Genomic DNA, 12,294 nt, shown 5'->3' with positions numbered 1-12,294 from the left:
CTTGTCTTCTCTACACCTCTCTTCCTTTCTCTTCATCTCTTCTCTCGTCTTCCTTTCATCTTTCCTCCCTGCATCTATCTCCTCGGCTGAGAGGGGGGGGCTGAGGGGTGGAGGGGAGGGGGGCTGAGGGGTGTGTCAGGGTGGAGGGGGGGGGGGCTGAGGGGTGGGGTGGGGTGGAGGGGGGTATGGGGGCCTCCGAGTGATTAAGGCGTCAGCCACTGTCAGGTTGCCTCACACAGAGCCCCGTTAGTACACCTGATTAAATCCAATCAACTCCCCACCAAGAGCTCAATAACTAAAAGCTTAACTTAATGGAAGTGTTATGGAGAGAGGCGTCTCCCACAAACAAACAGCTCCCCTCTCACTGTCACGTTACTGGCTGCTGTGTCATCTGTGTTATTGTGCTGGAGTGAATTAACTCACTGTATAAATGTATACTTACATTACACATTCAGAGGTATTTTATGACTTGAACCCTCATTGGCAACTGAACCTGCAAAATAACAAGACTTCGCCAATCTCAAACTACAGTAGAAAGTTAAAAAAAAACATCAATCCACCCTTTTTCCAACACTGAAAAGTTCCCAAATTAAATCCACATGAGTTCATGCATTTATAAATCAGATAGTTTCTTGTTGATCCACTGTCAACCAGGTTGTAATTGAGTGGTCTATTGAAATACTACTGTATTACATTTGGCCTCTTAATATAAACACATCGTATTTATAAAGATTTAGATATGCTTTGTGCTAACCCTATATGCATTTATTAAAGTGATTCATATTAATATAGAGGGTGTAGCTCTGTGGTTATTATAGTGAATCATATTCATATAGAGGGTGTAGCTCTGTGTTTAAATAATGAATTATATTCCTATAGAGGGTTTAGCTCTGTTTATTATAGTGAATCATATTCATATAGAGGGTGTAGCTCTGTATGTATTATAGTGAATCATATTCATATAGAGGTTATAGCTCTATGTGGTTATTATAGTGATTTGTATTCGTATAGAGGGTAGAGCTCTATGTGGGTAGTAGTGAACCCTTTTCATATACAGGCTATATCTCAGTGTGGTTATTACGGTGAATCACATTCATTTAGAGCAGGGGTCAGCAACCTTTTCAACATGCAGTGCCAGTTATACATTTTCTCGTTAATGAGTGTGCCTTAAGCAACAATTTACTAAATATTAAGCTGAACTATGACACAGCAACCAAAAACATTTCCAGAAGCCCTGGAATTGTATTATTTCCATATAGTCCACAATCATGCATCAACATTTAAAAAAAAAAAATATATATATATATATTTGCAACATGGGCTTACAAATTATAATTACATATGTCCAATCTTAAGACACCACTTTCAGAAACTCATTCAGAAAATTATTTGCACTGTGAGAAATGTAAAAAACAAAATATATGAGAATGTTGGAACCATCCACATCAATGTCTTTAAGACATGTACAGCTTTGCAAAACCATGACAAGGCGATGCATACAGGCCACTATACAAGTGCAAAAAAAATCGGTACTAATGATTATGCTGCCGCTTTGTGCTTCAATATTTTTTATAAAAAATAAAATTATTATTATTTATTTTTTTGTGCCAATTATTATGCTGCCACCTGCCAGTGGTGGCACGCATGTCTAGGGTTGCCTACCCCTGATATAGAGGGTGTAGCTCTGGTCAGTGTAGTGAATCATATTCATATAGAGGGTGTAGCTCTGTGTTGTGTGGTAGGTATAGTGAATCAAATTCATATAGAGGGTGAAGCTCTATGTGGGTAGAATAGTGAATCTTATTCATATAGAGGGTGTAGCACTGTGCTTGCCAATACAATGAGGGCCTGACTTTTCTATGGCAGCCTGGACTTGTGGAGTTTGGCTCCCATACGTCTTAAGAGCTGGCGGAGCATGAGGATGAGGTTGACAACAGCTACCCTAGAGAACAAATTTGGAGAGCACTTTTTTATTTGCTTAGTATTCCCCTTTGTCCTAATGAGAACAAGGGGGGGGGGGGGGGGGCACACACACCAGACACAGTACCCACAAGGGAACAAACCACGCACACACCACAGAATACAGGAAAAACAAACAGTATCACACCACACACACACACATGCAGCCACACACACACTGAGGTCCATTGCTGTGCAGTCAGTTAGCCATAACTCCTGAGCTCATGCCCCCACACAGGAGCTGTTCATCGTCCGTGAGCCGCCCTCATCACCACCAGCAGATGATTAGAGCTGGCGGAGCGAGGACTCAATGTTAGCCCACGCTCCTGTGTCTTCATTAGCTCTGATCAGGACTTCATTTCAACCCCCGCTCATGCACACTGCTAATTATTAATGAGCTTTATTAGTCCCTGGGATTCTACACCTGTGTGTGTGTGTGTGTGTGTGTGTGTGTGTGTGTGTGTGTGTGTGTGTGTGTGTGTGTGTGTGTGTGTGTGTGTGTGTGTGTGTGTGTGTGTGTGTGTACTTGCATGCGTCCGTGAATGCATGCGTGGTTGGGTGCATGTATGTGGCAAAAAGCATTTACCTGTGCTTAAGATATTACTGCATTCATTTCTCTCTCTCTCTCTCTCTCTCTCTCTCTCTCTCTCTCTCTCTCTCTCTCTCTCTCTCTCTCTCTCTCTCTCTCTCTCTCTCTCTCTCTCTCTCCAAATGTCTCTCTCTCTCTCTCCAAATGTCTCTCTCTCTCTCTCTCTCTCTCTCCAAATGTCTCTCTCTCTCACCTGTGCTTGCCTCACCATCACCCGTCTGCAGTTAAGCTTCAATCAGTTTAGTTTGGAGGGCATGGCGGTCGCGCCAGACTATCAACTAGCTGTCCCAAAGTCATTTTCAGCCCTTGCCGTTGTGAGTTAATCCCAGTGCTCTGTCCATTACCTCCAATATCTTCATTGTCCACATGGATAACCCCCTCTAAACTGAGTGAAGTGTCCCCAGTCTGAAGACCTCTCCACTGAGTAAAGTGTCCCCAGTCTTAAGACCTCTCCTCTCTCCTCTGAGTGAAGTGTCCCCAATCTGAGGACCTCTGAGTGAAGTGTCCCCAGTCTGAAGACCTCTCTCTTCTGAGTGAGATTTCCCCAGTCTGAAGACCTCTCTCTCTTCTGAGTGAGATTTCCCCAGTCTGAAGACCTCTCCTCTCTCCTCAAGGTCCCTGAACTACGGGGGTATTGGCGCCATCATAGGCCACGAGCTGACTCACGGCTACGACGACTGGGGTAAGACCTCTACTCCCCACCATGTAATGCAAGAATGCTTCAGGCCTTAAGTCAGAGATCTGCAACCACAGAGGATGTATTACATCCTGCCTGTTGCTGTAGTTCTGGTTCAGTCTATTATGAGGGCATTAGAGTCACTGGCATTTCTTACAAGTATTGCCAGGATGTTAATTATACCAAAGTTAAATGTGTTGCTCTGTCCAACTATCAATCTTTAATTCATTGTATGTGAAAAAGAGACCTTAATCTAAAGCATTAGATGTACCATTCCACCGCACATTTTACCTTGTACCTTACAGTCATCCACCCACTAGTATTAGTGTATTTCAGCTGCTTATTTTGGAGGGAAGGATGAAAACTGAGATGGCCTGAAGACCAATAGCATAAGAAGCAGGCAGTGTTTGGTGAGGAGCAACATGGCAGGCAGGAGTCCGTGCCATGAAGGGCCCTAACCATGCCCCAGCCTTTGACCCCCTCAGTCATGCAATGGTTCATGTCCCCAGGGGGCCAATACGATCGCCACGGCAACCTCAAGCAGTGGTGGACGCAGGACTCCTACAGAAAATTCCAGAAGAAAGCTGAGTGTATTGTGAAGCTCTACGATAATTTCACTGTCTACAACCAGAGGGTGCGCATGTCGGAAACACTAATACACACACAAACATACTCACTTATACTCACACACTCATACAATCACACGCACACATACACATTCAATGCCTACAGCCAGTGGGTGGGCATGTCGGAATCACTAACACACACATTTTTTGTTTGTTCATGTAGTTTGTGTGAAACAGGTTTAATTTAATTTATTTGTGCTTTATAAGACAAATTCCTACAACTCAGTTAGTTTTTGTTTGTTAATCTCTTGCAAACTTGACATAAAAATAAAGTCAGTGTACTTTCCAGTTCAGTCACTTTGTTTTTTTTGTTTGTTGTTGCCAGAAAACGGAAGAGCCAGGTTCCTCTTGACTAATCAAAGCTTCACCTGAGAAAAGGAGTCCCTTGTGTTCATTTGGTCCATGTGTTGGAGGCTCAGACCTTTTCATCTCTCTTCTTAGGTGAATGGTCGTTTGACGCTGGGGGAGAACATTGCAGACATGGGAGGCCTAAAGCTTTCCTATTACGTGAGTCATACCACCTGCATGTTTTGTGGGAACACAACCGGGCCATCACCTTTTGGAAGTGATCATTGATACCATCCGGAAATAATATTCATCCAGTCGCTCTATCACTATCGCTGTTCATCACACCATCTGCTGTGCCCACCTTAATGTCTCAATCACCAGGCCTATCAGAAGTGGGTGAGGGAGCATGGCCCAGAGAGACCCCTCCCTGGGCTCAAGTACACCCATGAGCAGCTCCTGTTCATCGCCTTCGCCCAGGTACCTCCAGCCGTCAACACCACAGCACCACAACACTCACTTACCTGAGGCCCAAATGCCACGTTTCCACCGAGTAGTGTGGGACAGTGTGGTACGGTTAGGTACGGTTAGGTGCGGCTCAGAAGGGGAAAGCTCAGTCATGGCTTGTGTTTCCAGCCCCGACAGTACCCTAAAGGAAGGGCGGGGTTTAAGCTGGATGGCGATAGTCGCAGCAGCTACGTAAGCATTGTGACATCATAGCAGAGCAACGCAGTGTATCCTGCTAATAAATTCAATGAAAAAGCAGAACGTGACACATTAAACAAGAGCAACAATGTAGGACGTCCAAGAAGGACGACAAACTTTTGCACGACATTCTCTTCAATAAACAAAGCTTTCGCCGTTGTCCAGAAATACCTTGCGGGTACTGTGTTTGTTTGTCATTATCTCCCTGTTGCACGGAAGTGACCATTCTGTTAACCAAACAACGGATGGCTTGTGTAGCTCTACCTTTTCGGCACCCTTTCAGACTGCTTGGTACCCCAAGAGAGAAGTACCGAAAAATAGGTACGGCTCAGCGCGGCTCAGGGCACTTAATGCCGGACCATACCCAACTTTTGGCGGTGGAGACGCAAACCGTGCCGCACTTTACCGCACCACACTGTAAGGCACCGCTCGTTGGAAACGAGCCATAAGAGTACAACTCATTTACCTGATGCTCTGAGAGTGTGTGTGTGTGTGTGTGTGTGTGTGTGTGTGTGTGTGTGTGTGTGTGTGTGTGTGTGTGTGTGTGTGTGTGTGTGTGTGTGTGTGTGTGTGTGTGTGTGTGTGTGTTTGTCATAATCAATGTTTATATGTGGTCAGAATTGGTGCATGAAGCGAAGGTCCCAGTCCATCTACCTGCAGCTTCTGACCGACAAACACGCCCCCGAGCACTACAGGTACACATCTTATTACTTGACTTAAATTGACTTAATAAATACAAAAGATTACAGAGCACATAAATTATAGATGTAAACAGATGGAATAATAACAGGGGCCAAGGTATTACAACGATATCAAACTATTTTGGGCCAACAACTTTTTTTCGAGTCGCCACCACACGTCATAGTACCACCTCATCACAGCCTACTGGGTCTAGAGACCAAACCAGTACCACCTCATCACCACCCACTGGGTCTACAGACCAAACCAGTACCACCTCATTACTGCCAACTCAGTCTTCAGACCAAATCAGTACGGCCTCATCATTGCCCACTGGATCTACAGACCAAACAAGTACAGCCTCATCACGCCAACTGTGTCTACAGACCAAATCAGGACCGCCTCATGAATGCCCACTGGGTCTACAGGGCAAACCAGTACTGCCTCATCACCGCCCACTGGGTCTAGAGACCAAACCAGTACCGCCTCATCACCGCCCATTGGGTCTACAGATCAAACTAGTACCGCCTCATCACCGCCCACTGGGTCTACAGACCGAACCAGTACCAACTCGTCACTGCCCACTGGGTCTACAGACTGAACCAGTACCACCTCATCACCGCCCACTGGGTCTACAGACCAAACCAGTACCACCCCGTCACCGGCCACTGGGTCTACAGACCAAACCAGTACTGCCTCATCGCCGCCTACTCAGTCTACAGCACAAACATGGACCAAAAAATCAGATACAGGGTTCAAGACAAAAAATATATTTTAATTTTGATCATTAAAATGTTAAACTTTTAAAACTTCTCAAACAAACACTATTATTAACAAATATGTAAACAAAAGCACTAATAAAGCTGCATAACATAACTTTTGCGATAAAACAGGAGGATAAGAGGAAACGATAAATCACCAAAGACCACTTTGTGCTGTGTTTTTCATTGACCTGTTTGATATGTCCTGTTTGCAATGAACATTAAGCAATAAGATAAAGAAGCAATATCTTGCCATCAAAGGTTATAGTGCATGTTTGAAACAATTATTCACAAAGTCAGACATTCCTAGTCACATCATATATTTTTTCGATTCAAAAGCATGAAAATGTTCTATGTTCAGTAGTCTTTGTTAATACTGTTAGTATTTGGCTCACTGTAAAGCTTTGGGCCTTAGTGAAGCAAAATGTGCAAAAAAAAAACATAGAAGACAAATAAACCTGAAATTATTTGACCTACATTTAATTAGTGACAAGGTACTGTTACATTCAACAATCTTACTTATATGTTATAGCAGGCCTGTCGGACAAGTTACTCCTCCACACTTCGTCAAGTGTGCATGTGCCAAGCAGCTCACACACAGCACGCACACACACACCGCACACACGCACACAAACACACACCACATACACACACATGCACACATCATGCACGCACCCACACACACACACTCACAGACACACAGGTGACACACTTGCAGTTGAGACGTTGTCTATAGACACTTTTTTGCTAAACTTTATTTATTAGGTGAGTTTTCTTTCTCTCTTTCTTTCTTTATTATTCTATACAAACGTTGGGACCTATCTCCTTCCTCAAATTTTCACCTAGAGACTCCATTCAAATTTTTAAAATGTTCAGAATAGCTTGGAATCACGCGCTTCTTTTCAGAATTTTTAAATATTTCATACTTTAAGATATTCTACTTTTAAATATTTCTTTTTTTAACATGGGAGTCAATGGGAGGACGGCAGAGCCGTCCTCTGGTACTTCACCTATTTAAGACGTAACTAAATAAATTTTCAACCGTTTATCTTCGTTCAAACCATTTAACAATTCTACATACATGGATCTTCAATAATATGTAAACGGAATTTCGATAGCATTTAAACTTTATTCAAAATCACAGTTTTAGTTTCATACCGGCTTAGTTTTCAGCTGTTTTCATTGAAGACGTCTGCCCATTCTAACACTCCTACTTCTTAAGACATCGTAACTCAATAATTTTTCAACCGTTTACCTTCGTTCCACCCATTTAACAAATCTACATCCTTGTATCTTCAAAAAAATCCAAACGGAATTACGTTATCATTTAAACTTTATTCAGAATCACAGTTTTAGTTTCATACCGGTGTGAGTACCAGATGTGTTCGGCTGCCAGATCGGCTCGGGGGTCCTAGATGCGCAATAATGACGCACTTCCTGTAAACAATGTCATTAAATGCGCATGCGCGTCACTCAGTAGCCGGTGTGTCAGCGCTTTTCCGCTCTTATGTCAGTGTGTGTGCCCGTGTGTGTATCCAAACACATACACTGCAATTCACATACACACATACAGCTGAATGTGATAACACATTATATACATTCTTATAGGCCTACCTTGACATTTTTGCTATTTTACAGATGTTTTTTAAATTATAGAGCAAAGATACCCCTAGTGGAAACAAGGAAAAAAAAAATATTGTTATTAGTTGTATAGGCAAGGATACAATTCATTGAACATCTGGAAAATCATAAAAAAAAATCAATTTTCAAGGAATAGGATGAATATCTAATGTGAACACATTCATGAATTCATCCTCAATTCACCATGGGAACTAAACATGCCGTTTTTTATGGATTTACATTTAGCTGTTCCTCAGTTGTATCAATGTATTGTCTTACTTATTCTGTTTTGTATGAGCAAATAAAATCTCAATCATATGACTGTCCAAGGTCTTCATTTTTCAGTTAATAGAAACTAGAAAATACTGTCTTAATATCTAACTTTAACAATGCCGATCCTTACTTTAACATACGTGAAAATAAAAATATGCATTCATCAGTGCTTTTAGACGTGTTTCAAATGGCTTTGTGAGAGAACGGGCTCCGTTCAATGAAATCACAACCAAAACTGATTGAGCACCGTTTATAAACAACCCTTCCGGGTTTTGTCCGTTGGCTTGTGTCGATACGTCAAGTGTCGATACGTCATCTGTAAATGCAGGACCCCGAGCCGATCTGGCAGCCGAACACATCTGGTACTCACACCGGCTTCGTTTTCAGTTGGTCTCATTGATTTACGTTGACGCTAGCACGTGAGGACGTTCAGCAGTGTTGCCAGATTGGGCTTCTTTTGGAGGAAGTTCAGGCAGTGTTGCCAGATTGGGCTGTTTTTCGCACTCTATTGGGCTACTTTTAATCACGCATCGACTCGCTATTCTCTTAAAGACACGCACGCACGCACGCACACACACAAGCAGTGCAGGGAAATACATTTGACCTTTCAGATTCTTCAGTTCAATTCATTTTACATTTCTGCATTTTTAGCAATTCTTTGCGCATTTCATTCAGCTGTCAATTTATTTGTTTCCAACCATTTACATTTTCTTAAATGGTGTGCATGTTCACATTGTTTACTCCATTTAGACGTACCCGTCTACTTAACTTTTGTTCAAATCCATTCACTTGATTTAAGGCATTTAACGTTTCTTTATGTCTTAATCTATGTGGCTTTATTAAAAAATATTTTCAACCTCACTTTGTACTACAGCACTCAACACATTTTATGCAGGAAATGCATTTTCTATTTTTTAATTATTACTCCCCTCCTTGAGCATCCCGCAATGTCTTGTGATATTGATATCCCCCCCCCTCCCATGTTCCGTATGTTTTAACGGCCCCGCCGTCAACAAACTCTCCCAGGTAAGACGTTCTGTCTATAGACTGTAGAAATTGCGCTAAAATAAGTGAAAAGACTATTTCTCACATCAACAACGCAACAGCGTTGTTGACGTGAAAATTCTAACATTGTGATAATAAATTCTAACATCTCGCTGACCGGCATATTAACAAACAAGTCACGTGATCTTAAAGAGACAGCGTCCCTATAACACAGAACAAAAGCATGTCAATAACACAGTATGTTGAATTATGTCTATAGAGTCCAGCACAGGACTTCACTTTAAATGTCAATGCACTTATCAGCCCTGAATAACAGTAAAAACTATTTAATAATTAATTTGCATGCATGGTATACTACACTTTCCATTGAAAAATTACCCCTGTTAATTACAACTACAGGTTGAGCGTGTGCAATGCATGGGCGAAAACACTAGTTCAAATAATAATAAAGAGAGAGACCACACATCCTATAGGTTATGTGTAATCATTGAACTATTTTGGTCGTTTAGTGTGTGGAAATCAGTTAACTTCTGTTAAATTCTGTTGAATGGATGTTTGCCGCTGGTCAAATTTCAGTTACAGAGTAAAAGATAGAACATGTTGTTTAGGTCGTAGGAGGGATCAGAGCTGACCAGAGCCCATCATACTCAGAATCGGCCACTGGACGACCTTTAACCCCTAACCATTGACCTCTTCCCCCTCTCTCTCTCAGAGTGATCGGCAGCGTGTCCCAGTTCGACGAGTTCTCCCGCGTGTTCCACTGTCCCAAAGGATCCCCCATGCACCCTGCGGAGAAGTGCTCCGTGTGGTGACCCCCCCCCCCCCCACCACCACCACCAACCCCCCAACAACCCCACCAACCCCAACACCTCCTCATACAGCATGCTCTGTTGGCTCAGTGGCTCCTCCTCTGTGTTTGTGTCTCAGTCATGGTTCATCATCTCAGTAAAACACAGGCTGGCCCATGTGGCCAGGGGCGGTAGGCGTGTTCTAGATTTGTGTCCATGGCTACAGTAACCAACCCCCCCCCTCCCGACTTCCTGGGTAAACGTGACTATGTGTTATGTGTGTATGTTATACATGTCATTTGATCACATATATTTATAGATTAACATTTTTTTGAAATCATCTATTTTTCTATTTTAAGAATCCAATATCAATATATATCTGTTGTTATTCTGTAACGTCCTAATTCCTGCGGGCTCCACTGGCAGCAGGAAATTGCCCACCTCCACATCAAACATCATAGTTTCACATCGGAGATGTGATCGGAACGGGACGGTGAACAATTCCTCCAGCGTTGATATCGTTGTGACATTAGGTGGCCTTTGATAACTGTGATTTCTAATTGAAAAGGATTGAGGTGACAGCAAATGTAACGAGCACCTCCTGCACGCCTTGTTTGTGTATCTGTACCTCTTCTATTTTGTAATAAGTGGTTATTTTTTTGCCACAGTGACATGTGTCTGGGGAGGGAATGAAGAGAAGTATTTATCACAACCTTGCCATGCGTTAGTAAAAAGTACCTTCATCTGCATTCTTCACATGCGTCTGTCTGTACATCTTTTGGGAGTGTACTTCATTGAAAACTATTTTTTGTGTGTGTCCATCTCTGCTGAACATGAAACCACAGAAAAAGGTTTGTACATTATCTATGAAGGTAGAGTACCTAGGAAATGTCCCTATGTTCATTCCACGCATTACTCTCCTTCACCCAGATATTTTAGGTAACAGAGTCTTCTGTAGTACTAGACAACCAGCTCTCCTCTCCCTTACTCCATCTTTTCAATTCCCAAACAGATCAATTTTGGGTTAATATTGGATCACTCAGTACATGAGGCAACTACAGGTGTAAAGAGAGAATATAATGCTTCAGGGACCAGATGATGCAACTGGCTGTTTGCATTCTTTCTTTTTTGCATTAGGTGGGTCTAAAATAGTTAAAAGGCCGTTGTTTATTTGACCACGAATGCACATTATAACATGGTGTATGATGAGATGTCTGGCTGAATTACATGTAATTGAACTTGAAAGCAAGTTGGCGCAGTTGTCTAACCAAGTTCAAACCTTCTGCCAATCCCAGAATGTTATTACCAGAAGGTTATTACCACTCCCACTGCCTCTGCCCTCCTTTACCAGCCTTGCATCACTGTTGCTTAATGCCTTCACCAGGCTCCCAAAACAGCCGCCACGCTGCTCATGGGTCATTTCAGAAGGAGAGCCGACTGACCAGCCTACTGGGCGCCGTTCAACCAGTTTCCTCTTCCTTCCCAACATCACACAAATAGTCTGGCACAATTCAACGAGAAATCACAATTATGTAAATCAGGCATACATTCAAAATGCATTTGTCTAGCTTACGTCAGTTCAGTGATAGCAATTATGCATTCCTAGCACATTGCCGTCTAGCCAAACAATTCCTGGCCTTTGCATTTTACCCAGAACATCAATAGCCAACACAGAGCCAATTGAACGTCCAGCCCCCTCCACACACACACGCACACACAGACTCAAGACCGAATACACATGCAGACTCAAACCCAATGCACACAAGCTATGACAAAGAGCTCACAAGGGTAAAGCATTAAGCCAGTGCTTTCTGAGCAGCTCTTTGAACAAAGCTCCCTATTGGGGCTTCAGTGCTTGATGAGATAATGATTGGATCTTGGGGAGTCGCTGCATCTGCATGGCAATCTCTTTGGACTGAGAAAGGTATCCCATGTTTCCTGTAGTTTTTCAACTGCATTTGCACAACTAGCAGAAACATAATGCAAAAAAGGGAAGGTCAGGGTGTAGGCCTTGCTGCTCTGATGTCTATTCCTCCAGCAGTCGGCTGTGTTCTGCCGGGACTATGCAACCTGATTGTTAGGAGCCAATCTATGTTCAGACCAACAGAGCAGTCTGTTTTCTTCCTCTCTGTTGAAACAGCTCACAGTGCTGAACCAGCGGTCCATTGTTTGACGGGTTTGGGAAGATCTCTGCAGTAGACCAAGCATACAGCCGGTCACATGCCCTCAGGTCACATGTCCTCAGGTCCTCAGGACACAGGTCCCATGTCCTTGATTCCTTGCAATTAATGGCAATGATTCTGAAAATCGTCTGTCAAGTGCCTGGTGG

General features: G+C 42.9%; 1 protein-coding gene across 1 annotated transcript in view; it reads left to right on the top strand.

Annotated features, from left to right (window-relative positions):
• The window catches only part of ecel1 (endothelin converting enzyme-like 1), a 52,569-nt gene extending 41,848 nt beyond the window's left edge, over positions 1-10,721 (top strand). Inside the window, exons 13-18 of the mRNA XM_030381229.1 lie at positions 3,163-3,230; positions 3,734-3,858; positions 4,292-4,357; positions 4,520-4,615; positions 5,459-5,535; positions 9,890-10,721. Coding sequence (XP_030237089.1) covers positions 3,163-3,230; positions 3,734-3,858; positions 4,292-4,357; positions 4,520-4,615; positions 5,459-5,535; positions 9,890-9,989 — 532 coding nt within the window. The 3' untranslated portion in view covers positions 9,990-10,721. The remainder of the gene's footprint in view (positions 1-3,162; positions 3,231-3,733; positions 3,859-4,291; positions 4,358-4,519; positions 4,616-5,458; positions 5,536-9,889) is intronic.
• Positions 10,722-12,294: the final 1,573 nt, after the last annotated feature.

The sequence above is a fragment of the Gadus morhua genome, chromosome 16, assembly GCF_902167405.1.
Source record: "Gadus morhua chromosome 16, gadMor3.0, whole genome shotgun sequence".
Taxonomy (NCBI): domain Eukaryota; kingdom Metazoa; phylum Chordata; class Actinopteri; order Gadiformes; family Gadidae; genus Gadus; species Gadus morhua.
The sequence above is the reverse complement of the archived record's forward strand: the minus strand, read 5'-3'. Positions and strand labels throughout refer to the sequence as shown.